The following is a 20,157-nucleotide window of genomic DNA, read 5'->3' on the forward strand; positions in this document are numbered from 1 at the left end:
TCCTGAATGAGTGCTCCTGCATGACACATTGACCTGATTGATTTATGACGAGAAAGGTGGGCATGTTTGTTGGAGAAGATTCTTCAAAATAATTCAAAGAGCCTAAATATCTTGAAGTAATTAATTCCACAGAATGGCTGTGTTTGTCGTTCTGGATAGGTCAGCTTGTCAGCTATTAATGGCCTATTTTCTTATCACCAGGCAGGAACTGGGAGGTTACTTTTCCTTCTTCCATGTTAATCTACAGAACTGCAAACAAGAAGGGGATATATCAGTCCATTATCATTACGCTAATGCATCAGTAGCAGACACAGGAAGAGTGCTCAGTGATCTCTAGGGAAAACAAAAGTTTTTATTATATGCTAAGAAATTTTATGCAATTATACATTGTAATACTTTGACACACTCAGACAGAATTTATGAATAACACTTTAACTTCTTATTAATTTTTTCCTGAACAGGTTAAGTGATTGTACTAGTTAGCCTGCTGGAAGTATTGTACTGTATCATTTATTCTATTGACATGAGGTGCTTGAAACCGTTTTTTGACATGCACAGCACTAGGTTAATCAAAGCAAACAAATTACACTCTAGAATACAGCATATAACCTACATAAGCAGAAGATTAAAAAACAACATGCACTAAGTTTATAGCTAAATTTCTCGCTTACATAGGTCAAGTACTGATAGAATTCCTTCAAAGACATCAAGTGAATCTCAACAATTTGTTTTTGAAGCTCCCATCTCTGTGTCAATGGACTCCTCACTATCTTAGGACTGCCTTGTTCCTCTATGGACTTCTCTGAGCTCATGAAGGAGCTTTCTTACAAACAAACAAACAAACAAACAACAACAAAAAAAACCCATGATAATTTATTTAGACAGCACATTTTTTACTTTCTCGGTGTTCTGGAGAGATGCAACTCTTTTCTCTCTATTTGTTTTTAGTATTTGTTATCTTTTGGAGCACAAACCTGAAAGAAAAAGCTTTTCTAAGCCCAAACCTACTCCTTCACAGAATAAACTTAGTTGGCGCATACTGAAATATAATTTGTAAAAGAAGGACATTGTTGTATGAAATAAAATAAAGAAAATATACGTATTAATGCTCTTATGGCTGCAGTGCCGGGTTATTCTTTTGTATTGCTTCCCTGTTACTTACAGGTCAAGGCATAATCAACATTAAATTGATAAACTAATTGTTATAACAGCGAGAGACAGCGCTATTTGGTGGAAATCAATTATGTTAGAAGTTTTTCATTTTTCCTACTTATCTTTCACCTGGTCTGGTCATAATGTAGACAGATGCCCCAAGTCAGTTTACAGCAAAATTGTAAATGATGCAAATTACAGCTGCATTTGGGCTGTGGAACTTTGAAATAAAGCAAATACTGTTTCATGCATGCTCAGTGTGCGATGAAAAATGCCTCTCACATGCCACTATGTTACATGTTTCCAAAGAGGAAAAAAATTTAAGAGGTCTAGAGATTATGCTCTGAAAAAAAATGACTAGAGACATTTGAAATGACCTTTTCTGGCACCTCCTTCTCTTAACCCACACAAAAGCAAATATTTTGATAGATATTTTAAAGTTTCAGTATGTTTTCTTATTTTCTTTAATTGTGAGGATCTGGGGTTTTTTGTTTGTTTTGTATTATTATTTATTATTATTATTTTTTTTTAAGCAGCAGGAGTACACAAGCCAGTGTATGTCTGGAGGGGAGGGAAGTCCATTTTTGGCAAACTAATTTTGGACAGAATATTATCATTAGTATTTTGAGTCTGGTTAATGTTACAGTCACTTTATAATTTTTATGATGATAGATACCATAATCAGCCAACAAGCTGCGTTTAAGATTAAGGCTCAATACTTCAGAGGATTTACAATCTAGGATATATATGTATGCTGTGAATGAGATTTCCTCACGTAACTGCAGCAGTCCTAAAGTTAAGCATCTATGTATGCATTTGTGTAATCATCCTCTATGCAGTGGAAATAGGCACTGAACACACAATTCATCGTAATGCAGCAGTTTAAGACAGGTAGGATCGCAGAGGAATTATCTTTTATTTTGATTCCCTCTTCCTACTGCCTATAAATTGAGCTGAATACATTACAGTAGATTCCTGCCTTTTAGAAAGCTAAAGACAGCTAACTCCTATATATATATGAAAACGCTGATGGAGAACTGAAATGCAGGTTTTTGGAGCTGTGAGTTGGATACGTGCATTCTTAAAATTCCAGCAGTAGTGTCAGAGAACAGAACTGTTTTCTCAGTTTCTGCTTTGAAATCAAACTGAAATACCTCAGTTCACCCACACACAACAAGTTGAGAAGTGCAAACTCCTTTAAAGCACTGAGCTTCTATATAAGGGCAGATGCAACACCTCCTTCCTTTTGCATATGTGTAATCACAACAGAGGAACCGCTGGGACTATAAACCTATTCCTCCCCAAAGCTCTTTGAAGAGTTTATTGGCAGCTGCCCTTGCAATGGTTTCAAAGACTTTTCACTCCTGAGAACGTACCAAATACTTTGTAGCATAATTCCTTATCTATCCTAAAGAACTGGTTGCAATTTTTGTCCTTGCTTCTTACACACATTTTATCAATGGATGAATTAGCAAGCAGCGTAGTTTAATATTATAATAGCATAGACTGTCCTTACAAGAGAAATCTTGTAAACTTTAAAACCTGGGTTGGTTGGTTTCTACAGTAACAACTGAAAACTCTCTGTCACCTTGGGATACAGCAAGGCCACCAGTGCTGTAATCCCACAGCATTAGTACTTGGGAACTGGCAGATGTATCTACGTATCATAGCCAGGCCTTTGTGCCAAGAAAATGAAAATAAAACTTCCTTCCCAAAGGCTCACACTGCCAGGGTTTATGTCTATGGTGGGGGACTGGGAGGTGACATATTTTTGTTGCATGTCACTCATTTTCTTCCTCACTGACGTTTTCTCTATCTTCAGCCTCAGGTTCTCACAAAAAAGCTTCCTCTTAATTCAAATTATTCCCTATTCCCCCTACAAAGCTTCCAAACTGAGACTGGCCACAGAAGTCTATCTTTTTGAAACCTTCTTCAGCTACCAAGTGATAACACAAAACTATTTTGAGCTCTCATCTAAGTCCTACACTAGATGGGGATAGTACCACTGGCTGAAAAGTGTACAGTGAGATGCAGCTCTGATTGCATTAATTTTTTAATTAAGCATGCATTTTTCAGCAGATTATTTCTTTTTCTCCTAAAAACCTAACACTTGCAAATGGATTGCTGTTGTTTTTTCTGAAACTGTTTTCACTAGGGTTCTGACCCTAATGTTCTCACATGGTTAATTTTTTATTGTACTGGGCTGCTGGTGAACAAATAACTACTCAGCATTTAGGCTGCACTACTGTGAACTTCTCGCTTTCCTTTATGTAATTAGGACTATGCTTCTCTCTACTAAAGGGGCCATAAACAGAAGGCTGGAGAAGTGTAAGCTTCAGGCAAGTGCCTATGACACTTCTAAATGTTGTCCTGCCTTCAACTATTCTAGAGCTTTGGAGACAGATTTCTTCTACATTGGCACAGAATGCCTCAGGTCTACTACTTGCTAACCACATCTTTACATTTCTTTTCAGCATGACTAGCTTTGAGAGGCACTGATCAGTGAATCCCAAAGCAAATCAAGTTATCTCAGAAGCTGCTGTGTATTTCTCATCATGCTCTCAGAGTCGGGTTTGGATGTAAGGCTATTAGTATTAAAATAAAAACAAATATATGCTAAAAGGCATTCTGTCTCCTGTAAAGCATAAACAGTGGAGAACAATCATGACTGCAGATAAATGATAAATGTATATCATGGTAACCAAGGTTTCCCACTCAGTTCTTAGCTGCCATAAGTGTTTTTGAAGGTGGAAAAAATAAATTCCTGTTCTTCTGGATAATTTTACGGTTTTAATAAGGAAAAAGCACCCAGCTAACATTAGTAGAAATTCATATTTTAATCTAATACATCAATAAATGAAAGGGAAAACCGAAATTCCAGTTGCATTAATTGACTGAAGGCAGTACCTGTGGCTATTCCAATGGTGAATTAAACGTCTGAGTTGTTACAAACTTGTTTCACTTGCATAACAATTGTTTGTTTCTAATAAATGAAAAACACTGGCTACCCATTGGCAAAGAATAAGACAAAGGTGCCAGAATAAATTAATTTTTTGTAAAATATGCAATTAACTACTCAGATGGAAAGATGGTATATGCCTCACAGAAGAACAGTCATCACGATCAGAAGTGTAATGTCCATTTGGCTAACTGGATGAGTGGGTACAAGTGTCACATACACAGATTTTGTAAATATTTGTGTTTTAATTTTGCTTAGGAAGGGTGACTCAGTGCAGTGCTTTAATACTGCAAGCAAGTGTAGGCTCTGTATAGCACATTATTCCTTTTTTAATATTTTCTAAATGGAAAAAATAAAATCTCTGAAATTCATGGACTCAAATTGTAAGCACTCTAGTGGTTATTGTTCCCTTACTGCACTTATCCATTTCCTTACAATACCACTTAGCGAGGAAACAGTCTTAAAGCATTTCTTGAACATTTATCTACTGTGACTTTTTCATAAGGAAGCTAATGGAGCAGTATTTGCAACCTAATATAGAGTTGGAACAAAACTCATGAGAAAATAGTGCTTCAGAAGGATGCACCGAATGAAAGGCAGCGGTGGTCTATCACAGGCCTGATATGATTTAATATTCTCTTAAATGATGGAATGGGGACAGTGCTTATGATATTTGCATTATATTTCCAAACAAGTGAAGCATAGCAAAATGATTCAAAATTGTCAAAACAGATTGGAGAAAATGTCAGTAAAAGGAAAGACAAAACTCAGCAAGCAATGTGAGATTTTATTCCATAGTCTGAGTAAGCCACATTATGGATAAATAATGAGGCTGAGTATCAGTTCTGAATAAGATCACAACAAAAGGCATGCTAGCAGTGCCATATTGTTACCAAAAAAATGTTTCAACACCAGGGTGCACGAGAGCCATTGAGTTTTAGGTTAGCATGAGGAAAATGGTTTCTGGAAAAAGATTGCAAAGCACTAAAACAGCTTTCTTGGGGTAGATTTGGAGTCTTCATCCTTGGAGATGATTAAAAATACATCTGACAAACATTTACCAACTGACCAGATCACCACCTGAGACTCACTCCTTCAGCTTTTTTCTTAGTTGTGAGACTCTTTCTGTTTCTTTGATACTTAAGTCATTAAAAAAACATGGGACTGCCATGGCTTTTCCACTGGTACAGTACTTAGGCGAAGCTGTGGAAGTACCTCACGTGTAAGAAGTTACATCAATCTAATACATTTGACTGTAAAACCTTGATTCACATGGCTTAGAACTCTCAACTTTATTGTCTAATGCAGTTGTTTTGGGACAGATGAATTGAAGTATAGAAAGTAGAATAACAAACAGTATTTTACTCATACCTGAATAACATAGCTATTTCAGTCCTTCAGCACCATTGTAGTCTGATTAAGGGAAAGAAAAATAAAGTCCTGACACTGCTGTTTTGTTCATTTTAAAAGCTACCGAAAATCAGCAAGACTATAATCCTCAGTGAACTATATCTCAACGTGATTTTACAGATTGAACCTTTTTATTGTATGACCACTCTCAAGAGTGTTTATGCAGAAGGCAAATTTGAGTCTCCTGGTGAGTAGCCTGATTGCAGAGGCTCACAGAGCCCACAGGTGCTGTAGTAGAGGCAGGAGAGCTGCAGTGAAGAGTCTGTGCTGAGATGTTATTGGCTTGAAAGAATCACTGGATTGTAGGCCAAAAGCAGATATCACCTCTTTTTTGAAGGGTTCTTATCTTCTCTGAAGGCTAATCCAGAAAATATGGGAGCTGTCAAGGGCTTGCAAAATGGTAGGGAGGGACAGAAGAGAGAAGGAAAGAACAAAAGTCCATCGCTAAAGAGCAGTGTGGATAAGGCTGGTACTGGCATATTGAAGTCCACTGCCCAGGCAAAGAAACCATAGAAACGTCAGGTATTCTAGAAAAACACAAATCCCAGCTATCTCAAGTTGGAGATCCAAATTAGCAAGCACCTGTGTTTTACATGTATTTTTCATCCTCTGCTCACTGCCTGTAAAATGGGCAACATAGTCTCATGAGAATACTCTACAGAAAACTTTCTTCAGTCTCTGTGAAATTTAGATTCTGTAGAAAGGAGCCTGTCCCACCCCATTCCCTGATTTATTTTGTCCAGCAAGAAGGCCGTGACTATGACACATTTCACTGACACAGATCAGGTGCACCAGACAATTTATTAAATGCACTCTGAGCAAGCTGCTGCATGTATGATCTATAATCACGGGTATTCTAAGTAAAAAAGTATTAGCCTATGACTATATAATCAGTATTCTGGGGTGGGAAGGGAAGTAAATTAGGGTAGGTAGGGGTAAATTAGGTTGAGTAAGGTTATACGAATTCTGGTGAGGGTAAATTAGGGCAAGAAAGCTGATATGACATGTCTTGTCAACACATCTGTCACAGGATGGTGTCCAAGGGAGTGGGGCTTGCAGGCTGGAGATCTCAGGCTGAGGGGAGCTCTGAATGCTTTCCTCCAGCATCCTGACTTTATACTCCTTTTACATGTGGTTTGCCATGATAAGCAAGGGGTGGGGGCAAACTGCTACAAGGTATGCAAACCAAGATGTAAGCAGGGGTATGAAAAACACATGACTTTGCAAAAAAGCAGAGAATCTTCCATTGGTTCCTTAAGATCCAATTTTCATTTCCTAAAAATACGAGGGATTGTTCCTAGGTTAATCATCACATGGTTTTATGGCCTCCATGTTTTTGCCAGAGGTGGCACTTCCTCTTTTCCTTGCCAATTTCTGGTCATAGCTCAAGCCCCTGGCATGAGTACCAGGCTGCACGTTGTTAGGCATGGATAAAGTGAGAGGAGTGACAGTCGCATAGCTATGGCCTTATCTGGCCTGCATGGCTAGGGGCAGTTCTCATTGGCCAGAGGATGATTACCAGACAAACACACTGTCCCATTCTCCAGTCTTGCACAACCTCTCCCTTTCTTCAACAGGCTATGCTTGGGTCATGAGCCACAGAACCTCACACAGAAGGCTTCAAGGAGGCAAATGATTTTGTGTTTAGAGCAGGCTTGGAACTTCATCTAATAGATGAAGTATGTAGGTAACTGTGGTACTGTAAAGTAAACCAGAGGCAGTGGTACTGCAGTCAGTGCTCCCTGGGAAGAAGGCTCCTATGGAAGTGTTGCTATGTAACTACACAATTAAAGAAGGCACAGTACATATACACAGCAGGTTGAACCAAACTCCACAGGTAAACTTTGTCTCAGCAGTTCTACTGATCGGGTTCTTGACTTTCCAGCCTTAATAGCTCTGTCATGTAGTGTTAGGCAGATCTACTGGCTGCAAAGGACAGGCTGGCTGCAGTTTCCATTAGCATGCATGCGTAGCCTTCTCTCCTTCCCTTTGCATTCTGATTTTGTAGCATGAGTGAGTTAGAGCTGACCACTATTATGTGTTGTTGAAGGATGCACATCCTAGAACCTCCGTCAACTGGGATGAGGCCTACCTTTAAATCCAGCTTGGTTTTTTTTTTAGTAATAAATCACTATCTCCTTGTCCATTATATGTTTTGCAGTCATCACAGGTTTTCTTGTAGCATTAGTGGTTTTCACAGTTATTGTTCATTGCTGGCAAAAATGCATAGCTAATGGCTGTGACTATGCTGGAAAACAGTATTTTGTAACCGAGAATTTGCTCTGTCAAATGGTACCATAACCACACAAGCGTTAAAGGCACAGGTGTGAATCCTGATGAAGTTAGAAAAGTAGTCAGAGTCTAAGAGTAGTAGTCAGAATCACCAGAGTAGATTACTTTTGGAGATTAACTCTCACAGAGTAAATGTTATGGAAGCCCTCAAAGATTAGAGTCCTACACTGGGGAGGAACAACCGTAGGCACCAGTACAGGCTGGAGGCTGGCAAACTGGGAAGGATTTCTGAGGAAAAGGACGAGGGACTCCTGGTGGGCAACGAGCCAGCACCGCTCTGCTAAAGGCACGCCCGATCCCGCCCAACACGAGCCAGAACCACCCGCACAAGCGCACGGGCCGGACCCGACGGCAGCTCCCGACCGCTCGCTCCCAGCCCGGCGCGCTCCCGCTCCCCCGTCACGTGCCGAGGGGCGGGGCGGGCGTCACGTGAGCGCGGGCGGCAGGGCTGGAGGGAAGATGGCGGCGGAAAGGGAGCCTCCGCCGATGGGGGAGGCACGACCCGCCGAGCTGGAGGAGCTGGAGGACGGCGAGGACCTCTTCACCAGCACCGTGTCCACGCTGGAGGTGAGAGCCCGGCCTCTGCCCGCCCGGCGCTGCCTGTCACTGCGGTACCCTGCCGGGCCCCCTGGCCCGGCTCGGCCCGGCCCTGCCGCGGGAGCGGCTCCTCCTCCCGGCCCTGACCTGTCCTCGCACTGGCCGCGGGGCTCCGCTGCTCCCCGAGAACCCTCCCGTGCCAAAAAAAAAAAAAAAAAAAAAAAAAGACAGAACCCACTTCTTCCGTCCCGCCGCCCTCCCGCGCCGCCAGGGCAGTGCATGCAGCTCTGCCCCGCTGCCCGCAGCCCTCCCGCTGCCGCCGCCGTTCCCTGGGCGCTGCCGGCCCCCAGCTGCGCTCCGAGTCTCGCCCTGCTCCCGCGGCCTCGCGCGGCTCCGCGCTCTGCCCAGCTCCGGGCGGCTGGTGGAGCGAGGGGCACGGAACCCGTGGCGGGGTTGGGCCCCGCGCGGTGCCAGATCTCTGTCAGGAGGTAATAAATGGGGAAAAAAAACAGCCTTCCAGCGGCTGCGTAGACGCTTCCTCGTTCTGAAAACAGCCGGTGTGCCTGCTCACTGAAGCAGGTGCTTTTCTTGCTGTGTCGTAGTTGTGTTCCTCCTTGCCAGTATCTACTGGAAGAACCTTATTCTTCTTGCGTGCAGTTAGGCATACAGAAGTAAAAGTGTTGCTGTGCCTCTCTTCCTGAAGTTTCCTGTCTTTGACCTTTGCAGTAATAGGATCACTGCGTGTTTCTTTGTTCTTTGGCTGTTGCCTGTCCTTAACAAAAATGGGTCAGTATACCAAGTGACTCTTCAGTGTATTTTAAAGATACTTGCCTTTCTTCAAGTTGCTTTTCTTTTTGTAGATGCATCACCTGGGCAATGGCAGGAAAAAGATGTGTGGAATCATGCCATGAAGGAATAATGAATAATGTCAACCTGCAGTTGATGTAATTGTATTAGTAGACTTCTGTCCATCTGGGTGTGATGCTGTGTTACTGGAGTCTTTTTCTGTCCTTCTAGAAAGACTGCAGTAAAACATAAGTATCATTTTTAGTGATAAGTCTATTGCGGCTTAAATTCTACACCACGATACAATTAATGCCTAAATCACAGCTACAATGAGAAGTCCTCATCTTTATAATTAAATGTAGTTACTAAAAATGTCTATAACGTGAACCTGGCAAAAAAAAATGCAGTTTCCATTGAGCAGCTTGGTTGACAGTTCTGTTGTGCTGCTTCAGTTTTGTATGCAGTTTATTTGGAGAAAAGTAGCTAAGTAGAAAAGGGAAGCCTCTTTGCTTAAAGGGGAGCTTTAAAAAGCTTTGTCAGTAAAGCTTTTTTTGATGTCTGATCAGCTACAGCTTTCAGGGAAGACCATCACTCTTGTGATTTTGTAGCAAATTTGGAAGGAAGAGGTCATGATTCATGAAGGAAGAGAAGTTTGAACTTCTCAGTAGCATGATTCTAAGGAATTTAACTTAAGCATATAGAGCACCTTAGTTTGAAGAGGAACAGTTATCTCACAGTGTGGGCCTGGTTAATCTTCTGTCCTGATGTTTTAATCCTATAAATATTCATGAAGTAGCTGTTTCAGAATGGTAGTGGAAGTTGGATAAAGTAACAACAAAATGGCATCGCGCTCTTCTTTGCGGATCACATACTTGATTGCAGATAACCTGTAGGGTGAGCATCCCAAGGGATGATGAGGTCCAATGCCAATTTACACGAAAATCATATGTGCAAAGGGTTCTTAGCGAGTTTGTCTCAGAGCTCTGCATTTACTTCTGGTATGATTAATTTCTGTTCTTAGCTCCCCTGGGCTTTTTTCTTGCTTTCATTCTCTTTCAAGTGCACAGAAACCATCCTGTTCCTTCCTCTCCTATGATTTGACTGTACACTGGAAAAGCTGTAAAATTGCTAATAAGTCTTCCAAATAGCTTCTACATTAAGAAGTCTCTTAGAAAACGCATATTCGTTCATTTAAGTTTGTTCTGACAAAATATAAATTTAATGTATATTATGAGCAGTAAATATGAAATACTTAAATGCAATTTATAAGGAAGGCTCACTAACTTTATTGACTAATCAAATGGAGTCTTGTTTAATTCAGGCTGATTTCTCTGAAGAGAAAGAAGCTGAGCTTAAGCCTTCTTTATGCATATACTGAAAGTTAATGTCTCACATTAAACCCTCTTAATTCTAGAATGTAAACTGTTAAAACATCACACCGAGCTGTAACATCTGGAAATTCTAGGGTGTAGCAGGAGAATGTTCTAGGGCTTGAAAAGTTGCTGCGTTGGAGTTAATGGGAACACTTCCCTTCCTGTGAAAACTGGACTTGAAAACTCTGGGCAGCTGTCTGAGCAACAGCTTGTGTAAGCTGGTAGAGTGCTCATTTCCTTGTCAGACATCCTCAGTGCCCCTGAGCAGTAGAATGGTTCTTGAGTTTTCATTGTGCCAATGCTATTGTAATGCCTCATGGAATATCTCCCATTAAATTCATGATCACAGGGCAGTCTCCCTTTAGCTGCCACAGTTGCTCTCATCAATGAAAACAGCCACAATAAATTGGACAAACGCTCTGTCTAGGACAATATTGTATTTCATGCGGTAGTCAGTGGTGTGTGCTGTGTGAAGAATGTTACTGATGACTTTTTGTGTTTGTGCTTATCTGCAGTACGGTCTCAGCTGCTGTTTTTGTGTAGCTCAAGGACCAAGGTGCCCTAGGTAGCATTGTAATATTAATAATCCTCCATGGATTTACTTCGTTTCTCAGTTTTCAGGGTTCTTTTTTTTTTTTTTTTTAAAAAAAAAACTTCTGTAAAGCAGGTTCCATGTGAACTTGTAGCTAAGCTCTCACCTACTCATTTCAGTTGATTTTTATATTTCACTTTTTTTCTATTATTGGATAAATGCATTGAGACACATTAAAACAATGAGTAGATGTGGTAATCTGTCAAGGACTGTCGTTTAGATCAGGATGTGTATGTAATCTCATCACCAGTTTGTTTATGTCTAAGACCTACATTTGTGTGGTTTGTTTTTTTTTGTATAGAGGGCAAAATATTAAATACGTATCCAGATATCTTTATTGTTGTGTGTTTAATTTAACAGAGACAATTAAGTTTAAGCTGTAGTGACCTCAATAAAATATCTGACAGCAAAATATTAAGTTCTGGGATGTTGTATTGTATCATTGCAGAAGACAAAGTCTGCGTTCAAGATTAATTGGTGTAATTCTACTGGAAGTATGTCTTGCTCCTTGGTGTTAAATCGACTCTATGATGGAAGCATGTAGTAGTTTATTCTGGTATGACTGTTTGTGTCCTCTTTCTTTCCACTGAGGATCTCACTGTCCTACCTTTGTCTTTATTTTGTTTAACCATGCAATGATTTGTGAACTTCTGTCAATGCTGTTTCAGTGAAAATGATCCAGGTTGCCTCAAACAACTGGAACAGTATGGCACTCTGCTTTTGTCAGCCTGCTATGTTCTGGCCAAAGGAAGCTGGGCAGAATTCAGGCAGCTGGTTAACTTGGTCTGTGGGAGACCCTACGATTGAGAAAACAAATGATTGAACATCTAGGGCTATAACTTCAGCCAACAGAAAATGTGAGAACTTGTTTTTGTGCTTTCCTACGTCAGAGCTATAAAGTTACTCATTTATTGACACTGCAGTGTAACTCACAATGAAAGGGAAGAAATTTGACCTTGTTACTGCTGTTGTAGGTTGGAATGGACCAATAGTCACAAAATTACAATGGTTGGAAGGGACTTCTGGAGATCATATAGTGTTCAACCCCCCTACTTACTACAGCAGGTTCCCCAGTTAGGTTGTAAGTCTTCTCATCAGGAATCTGTTAGAGAACAAGTGAAGCAGAATCTTGAGTGTCCTGCATACCTGAGTGTCCCGAGGTATTTTGGTTATTGGATGCTTCCCTTTCTGCTTAGGAGTCAGACAGCATCTTTACAGACATGTATTTCAGAAAATAAACAGGTTTTTGAATCACAGGCATCAGGTAAGGTTAAAACTTCTCAACAGCTGTGCTGTCTGTGTATGTCTTGTCAGTGAGTTTTTGTTTGTCTTCAGTTTCTTCTCTGATACTTAGATTTTCACTGTTTTATGTATGTGCTAGATTCTCTGACAGCCTTTTTAAAATGTTTTACCTGTACATGATAGGCATAAAAGGACTAAGTTGAGTTGGAGGATTTGGAATAAGCTCTTGTAACTTCCAGCTGTAGCTTGATATTAGTATTGGTGTGGGTGCTGTTGTGTTGGAAAGGCTGAACAGAATAATTAGATGATTAGGCATTACTGATTCTAGTTCTGATAGATTCAGGGCAGTGGCTTTTTGTGTCTTCATAGTTCGCTGAGAACAGCTGTCCTGTTGGAGATAGCTTTTGAGGATAGCAAACAAAATTTTGTTGCAAAACTCAAACAGGCTGGTGCTGTGTCCAAAGTTAATGTTCAGACAGTGAATCATCTTTAAGAAGTTTGTATACACTGTGATTTAAGTTCTCTGTGTTTTTAGATTTTAATACTTTTTCTTTTTTTAATATAAAGAAGGTGTTTAACCCCATCGTTAATTTATTACATCTGAGAATGACAGCGGTTAAAAAATTCCAAAGAGCCCTTGAAAGATTAATCGGCTGGGAAATTTCAGCAAAAGGTTATTTGGAAGGAAAGACGCTTTGCCCAAAAATCATCTTCAGAGTTAAACTTTAATATTTACTATTCTTAAAAACAGAACTTGAGATTATGCAACACATACAAATTTTACGTTATCAGTGGTGCCTCTAGGGTTTGTTTGAGGCATCTCATTTAGGGAATATTTTCTTGTGCTTCGTGGACAGTCCTCTCCCTGCCCTGCTGCCCCCCCCTCTGTGTATGTAGACCAGGATACAGCCAGCCGTCTGGGCTGCATGCGCACACTGCTGGCTCGTGCCCAGCTTTCTGCCCACCAGGAGCCCAAGTCCTTCTCTGTAGTGCTGCTCTCAAGGAGTTCATTTCTGTCTGTACCTATATCTGGGATTGCCCCAGCCCAGGTGCAACACCTTGCATCTCATCACTGAACCTCATTAGATGTGTGCTCACTTCTCAAGCCTGTTTAGGTCCCTCTGGATGGCATCCCTTCCTTCTGTTGTATCAGCTGCACCACTCAGCTTGGTCTCATCAGCAAACTTACTGAGGCTGCGCCTGTTCCCACTGTCTCCATTGTTGACAAAGATGTTGAAGAGCACTAGTCCCAAGACAGACGCCTGGGGGACACCACTTGTCACCGGCCTCTACCTGGTCATAGAGCCATTGTTCACAACCCTCTGCCTGTGACCATCCAGCTAATTTTTTATCCACTGAGTAGTCCAGCCTTCAAATTCATGTCTCCCAAATTCAGAGATATTCTTTCTTGAATAGCAGCGTGGACAGAATCCCAGCTCGGTATTAGAAAATGATCTGTAATCCTACCAGGGCATGGTGCCATCTTTCCATCTGTTTATGTCTACTCCTGAAAAGACTCTTTACTTCAAAGTTGGAAGACCTGGGTTAAGTCTTCTGGTTATCTTGTTGATTTAGGCACGTAAATGTTTTCTTACTATGCCATGTGTGAATCAGGTTCAAGAGTTCAAGGTGTATTTTTTTCTCTGCTAGGGTTCCTATTTGTAATTAGGATCCAAGTATAGTGAAAAACAATCATCAATAAGCAAAAGAGCTATCTCAGATAATACGAGATTAGGGGAATGCCTTGAAGATGTGAACATTCTTCAGTGATTTTTTTTTTCCACTGTTCTTTAATCAGGAGCACAATTAAGGGATAAAGCTGAATACCATCTGCTGCATGCACCAAGTGTTCAGGGAGGCTTGGCCATTTTACAGCTGTTTCTCATGGTGATGAGCTGGCAAAAATGAACTATATATGATTCTGCATCTCTGCTAGGGTGGAGTACCCACTTCATGCTGAACCTCAGATCTGTAAATATACAAATGGGGCTTTACTCAAAGTTGAGCTTCAGCAGAACTGTTTTGGAATGAGTAATTGTGCAGAATTGCTTTTGCTGGTAAAACTTTGAATTGCTTGATCCTCACAGGGAAATCAAGCTTTTCCTTGCTCTGCTTTCACAGTTGAGGTGGACAATCCTGAACTTGCAGCTGTGTGCAGCCCTACACAGAGATAAGCTGTTTCTTCTGGAACATGTTACTTGCAAAGGTCAACACTTAAGTAATTTGAGAACTCCCATGTGATGCAAACTATCTGTACTATCATTTGTAGAATAACAAAGCATGTCAAGAGATAAAGCTATTTTTAAATTTCCTAGTTTGTTTCCTCTAAGATAGTTATGTCTTGTGATATAACTGGGGATCGTGCTTTAGAGTATAAAGAAATACAATTTCATTACCTCGTGGTACTGTATTTTCTGTGGGATCATTTGGGAATGGATGTAGTATGAGGTGAGAAGTATTTGTATGTCTGGTGAACTGCTTGCTTCTAAGCTTATAAACTCAACTTCCTACTGCTTCTGCATTGACCTTCCTTGTAGGCCCTGGGGTGGAGTCCAGCAAGCATTTTGAAAGGCTACTCCTTTTGCTGCATATAACTTTGTGTTTTTTGTTTGTTTCCCTCCAGTATATTTGGGCTTCTCAGAGAGTGGCAGCCTGTGGCAAAGGAATATAATCTCTGTTGTTTGAACAAAACTGTTCCTCCTTGCAGTAGTAATAGGATTTACATCTAAATGAATGCAAATTTTCTGACATTTTTGGATTTTCTTTCACTTTCTTCTGACTTCAGTAGGCAAAAGCTTGAGCTAACACCTTTCCAGATCAAGAGAGAATTGGTTTTGTATGTCCTGTGAAGAGCAATTTTATGCTATTTTTTTTTTATTTTTTTCTGTCAGGGCCTCTACAGCTCCTTCCTTACTTCCTCTGACTGCAATTTCAGATGACTGTGATTTGGATTGATTTAGGGGCCAGGATCTAACTCTGTGCTGCTTGAATTAAAGCAACAGTTCTGCATGTCATGTCAGAACATCTACTCTTCTTGGAGAGCCAGCTATGAGGAAGACCTCTCCCTTAGGACTACGGGCTGTACTATGTTAATGAATGTGCAATATGTAATCTGGACATATTATTTCAGTGTTTTTGTATTGTTTTTCACGGTTGTTTTCTTTTAATCTTTTGGCATTTGTTGAAGTGTGACCTGAAACCTCTCATATCTGTTTTGAATTCTGATCCTCAGCAAAAGCTAGGAAGCAAGTAATGGCACAATTTACAGGCACCCCTTGTGAAGTGCACACATTCATGAGCAGATACGCTGTTGCTGAAAACTCCTTAAGTAGATATCTTTGATAAAACTGCAGGAAGTGAGTTTTTCAAATTTTCTAGTGCTATTGAAATAACTGTGGTTGATACTTACTGAATAGGATCTGGTAATAGAAGCAGTGATCTTCAGTTGAAAGTAATTTGTTTTCTGAGAAAGCTATACATTTGGTACCCCAGTATTGATTCTGTTTTCCTGAGTGTCTTCCTTTTCACAGGGCAATTTCTAGTCTTCAGTGATTTAAAAAACAAACAAAAAAGACCCACAAAACTTACAACTGTGGCAGGCATAGCCTTCCTGTCAGTACAATGTGATCCTCTGTAGCAATAATTCCCTAATTCAACCTGTAGCAAAGATACCAAAACTGTCTTCGGCTGCAAGCAGGGTCGAGATCTAGCAACATCAACTTCCTCTTTTAAAAATCTTTGAAAAATTGGTATAGAGAACTTGGAAGATATGATTATTAAGTTTTTCTACATACACATCCACATCTAAATATAAGCCTTATATTATGAGCCTGAAAAGGAGCTCAGTAATCAAATTACATTCAGCAATACTGATAAACTTATCCTTGATACTTCTGTAGGCTTTTGTTTCGTGTTACTTAAATTTGAGGAAATGAGTAACTTTTTTTCTCCCCCAAAAAAGAAATGGAGAGCTGTTGACTAGCTCATATCCTTTGTTCATTGTTATTACACTAGGAGGCGGAAATGGAAATAGCTGACATGGTTTCCTTTCTGTACATTTTTCCTTGTTTCTTTGCAATGAAAGAATGTTTGTTGCAGTAATTCCTACATGCTGACACATGGCAACTAATCGTACATCATTTATTTTTACTTCTTTTGTTGTTGTTTTTTAACAGTCAAGTCCTTCATCTCCAGAGCCAGCAAGTCTTCCAGCAGAAGATCTCAGCACAAACTCCAATGGTCCAAAGCCAGCAGAAATCATGATAGATGATGATAGAGAAGATCTTTTTGCTGGTAATTACTTTTTTCTTCTAGTGTGTCTGTGTAAACTCTTTTGCTCTTGGACTTTAAAGACTGTGCTTTTCTGGGGAGGAGAGTTAATGCTTTCTCACCCTATTTAAAGTCATTTTCATTGCTGGGCTGTAAGGAAATTTGAAGCAATACCCTTTTAATGGAAACTTCAATTTTAATTTTATGTAATTTGATATTATAGCCAATTTTAACCATTGCTTATCACGTCAAAGGTGCACTTCCTGGAAAGTTCATTAAGTAATGAATTAATACATTTGAGTATTAGCAGTGTCACTAGCCTTCATCAACATTCTTTACTGGATTCACCAGTCGTATTGATTTCAAGTCGTGTGATCTTCTGAAATACACTGTTAAATTTCTGAACTTGAAAATTGGCATAAGGAATAATACAGTAATAAGGAAGAGGAAACAAGTTTCTTCTTTGCTCAGATTTGTATGTTCTGTAGTTGCTAACACATCTTGATACTGATAATATACTGATAGTACATAGTAAAACTTTCAGTGTAGCCTTTCAGTTTGAACTGAGAAGATGTTACCTTGTTTATTAGCTAAAACAAAGTGATATATGACTTCTCTGGATTAGATGAGTTATGTTCAAATTTCATTGATTAAATTAGAACTGGACTTCTTTTCAACCGAATTTGCATGTGTTGTCTCAGGAGTAAACACTTCTGTTACACTCTTGATGATATATATTTTCTGTGGAGTAACAGATAAGAATTATTCTTATATTGAATAAATGGCATCTGGGGAAACATATTAAATATAAAAGTTTAATTTCCTTAATTTGACAGTGATTTACAGCTTTTTCATGTGGGACTCTAGCATCTGTTAAATCTTTTTAGTAGGTATCAGTTTCTTGATAGTGTGTACTGAGACTGCACAAAGTGGTAGCAGTAACATGTTTAACTGATGTCAATACAGTATTGTTACATAACTAACAGTGTTCAAATTAGTGTGTGCTTGTAGAATCATGGCTTAAGTTGCATTCTTGTTTTCTGCTTAATAACTATACGTAAGTTGTTCTGGTCATTTTCCAGTTATCAATAAAGATAGTTAGGATCATAATACAAGCCAGAAAGTATTTCCTTTTTTACAAGACTCTTTTATTATTGTAATTAAAAGGTAACAAGGTGACGTATAGGAGTTTGTACCATTTCAGCAGTGTTTGATTTTTATTTCTGTTACTTGGCAGTACCGTGTGTTTCGAGAAAGATGTATGAAAGTTTTGATAAATAATCAGTCAATGGACAACACTTAGTTCTACTACTTCATTAATCAGTCACTACTTCAGTATTGGTTTTCTGCTGTCTTAACATGGTTTATGGTTTCTGTCACAAATAGAGGTTTAGGAGTGTTTACTGTTCAGGAGTGGAGGTGTAACACTGGGAGTATTTTATGTACATCAAGAGATGGTTATGCTTGCTCTTCTCAGCAGTAACACTTTCCCTGCTACTACTTGGTGAGTGAGTCAGTTGGCAGTCTGTTTTGAATAGAGTCCTAATTTAATCTCATGGATTCCCTGATACAACCGTCTGAAAATAAGTTCTGGACTTGTTTTTTATAGATAGCTGTATACACAAGCCTGTTATATTTATTCTGAACTTACCAAATTTATATTTGCATGTGTTTGAATTTTTATTTACTTATGACAGTATTAGAATATATTGACTAATTTGTTGACTCTCTGAAACTATTTTAAGATAAATAGAGAGTAAAAAAAACAGAAGGGCTTTCCTAGTTCTGTTGTATTTTTGTTACCTAATTTTATGACTTGAAGGGACTAGCAGCACTTCAGGAATGGAGCTTTCTAGAGCTAGTAATTTGTACAGTATATAAAGGCAATCTTTTGTAGCTGCAGAGCCATCTGGAATGGATATATTTTAGGAAAGCCAATTCTCATTGGGCTGGATAATATAAAAGAGGAAGGTGGCTGGATTAAATATTGATGGGAACCTGACAGAAGGAACAAGCGTTAGTTGCCAGATTGTTCCAACTGAAGTGCATGCAGTGAGAGAGCAAGTGAAACTGATTTAATGAGTTTGAGTTTTTCTGTGGAAGACATTCTTTTAAATGCATATGGCATTGAACTGAAAGCACCTGACATACTGCATGTCTAACACAACTAAAACTAGTTTATGAAAGGCAGTTTATGGACAGACTGAGGATAGTATGGACTCTGTGGAGTCTCAAACAGGGAAGAGCAATTTATGGTGTGTAGGACAGATTTGCAGCATCTTGTTCTGAAACAGGAAGTTTCCATAATATAGTTGTATCCTTGTGATGGAGTTCTAGCTTTGTATCACTGTCAGCATGGGAGTTCTAAAAAAAAAAAGTCAACTTTGTGTTCAGGTGCTGTACTCGCACAAGTATAATTACTTTTTTCTTTCTAAGGACCATTTTGCTAGACAGTGATGTAAGTCCAACCCTTCAATAGAAGCAATATGATAAGGATGCGTGAGGGATCTGCTTTTGGTTTGATCATGTAAGACTTAATTTCTCTGGAAGCAAGACCTAGTTAAAATATGAGTGTGACTGAGTTTTTGTTTCCTTCAGTGTGTTGAAATTCCAGAGAAATGTATCTGCCTAGCCTACAGGAACAAATTAACTGGAGAGGAAAATAATGAAATTCTGTGTTTTATAACTTATGTTGTTCCTTCATATTGAATTATTAGATATTATAACATCCAGGTAAAGGAGGTGCTGTGGATGGCTCCTGAGAGGAAAGACTGGCTCTTTGGGAGTATAAACAATCACAGTTTTGCAGCCGAATTTGTAAAAATATGGAGATGTTTCTTCCCTAGCTCCTGTGGGCTTGAAGGTATTTTTTTCATTATCCAACAAATAATGAAACCTTAAAAAAAGATGACAGAGTAAACTGTGATTTCCTATTCTGTGTTGATGTAAGTCAGAATCTGGGATATTTTTTTTCAGACTTTTTTGACTGTGCTTACAGCTTCTTTGCTATCATGTTTCTGGGGCAGATAGATACAGGAAATTATCTGAAATAATGTTTTTCGTTATTCCTTACCTTGTCTCTGCTGACTCATAAGTTCTAATTAAAACTGGGCTGTAAAGGTAGAAGAAAATGAGTTTTCAATCTGCTGTTGAAGACTAGTAGACTTTGCTGCCGCATTCATGAGTATTGTGTTTCTTGGCTCTGCAAATAAACTGCCTTGCTAAACTCATTTAAGCACTTTCATGATTCGTATAGAAGTCACTGTGTTGTTTATTTGACCAAAAATGAGTTACTTTATGTTGGCCTGTAGACCTCTTTCATGTGTGGAGCATTATGGTCAGTACCTCAAATCATTTCTTATCAGCGATATTTTTAAGAGCTTTGAGGTGTGTCTGTAAAAACTGTCCATCCGTAAGCTTCTACCGTAGAGTAAGTAACCAGATCATGAATTTGTGTTTGAAATATTGGCCTCCAGTTCTGCAAGTAGCTGCTGGACATAGTTGTCTATGCCTTCTGCCTCCAGTTCTCATAGATGAGCAAAGCT

The 20,157-nt window shown here is 39.5% G+C and overlaps 1 protein-coding gene across 1 annotated transcript in view; it reads left to right on the forward strand.

Annotated features, from left to right (window-relative positions):
- SNX2 (sorting nexin 2) overlaps nucleotides 8,221–20,157 on the forward strand; it is a 33,477-nt gene continuing 21,540 nt past the window's right edge. Inside the window, exons 1-2 of the mRNA XM_021380519.1 lie at nucleotides 8,221–8,380; nucleotides 16,519–16,636. Coding sequence (XP_021236194.1) covers nucleotides 8,273–8,380; nucleotides 16,519–16,636 — 226 coding nt within the window. The 5' untranslated portion in view covers nucleotides 8,221–8,272. The remainder of the gene's footprint in view (nucleotides 8,381–16,518; nucleotides 16,637–20,157) is intronic.

The sequence above is a fragment of the Numida meleagris genome, chromosome Z (assembly GCF_002078875.1).
Source record: "Numida meleagris isolate 19003 breed g44 Domestic line chromosome Z, NumMel1.0, whole genome shotgun sequence".
Taxonomy (NCBI): domain Eukaryota; kingdom Metazoa; phylum Chordata; class Aves; order Galliformes; family Numididae; genus Numida; species Numida meleagris.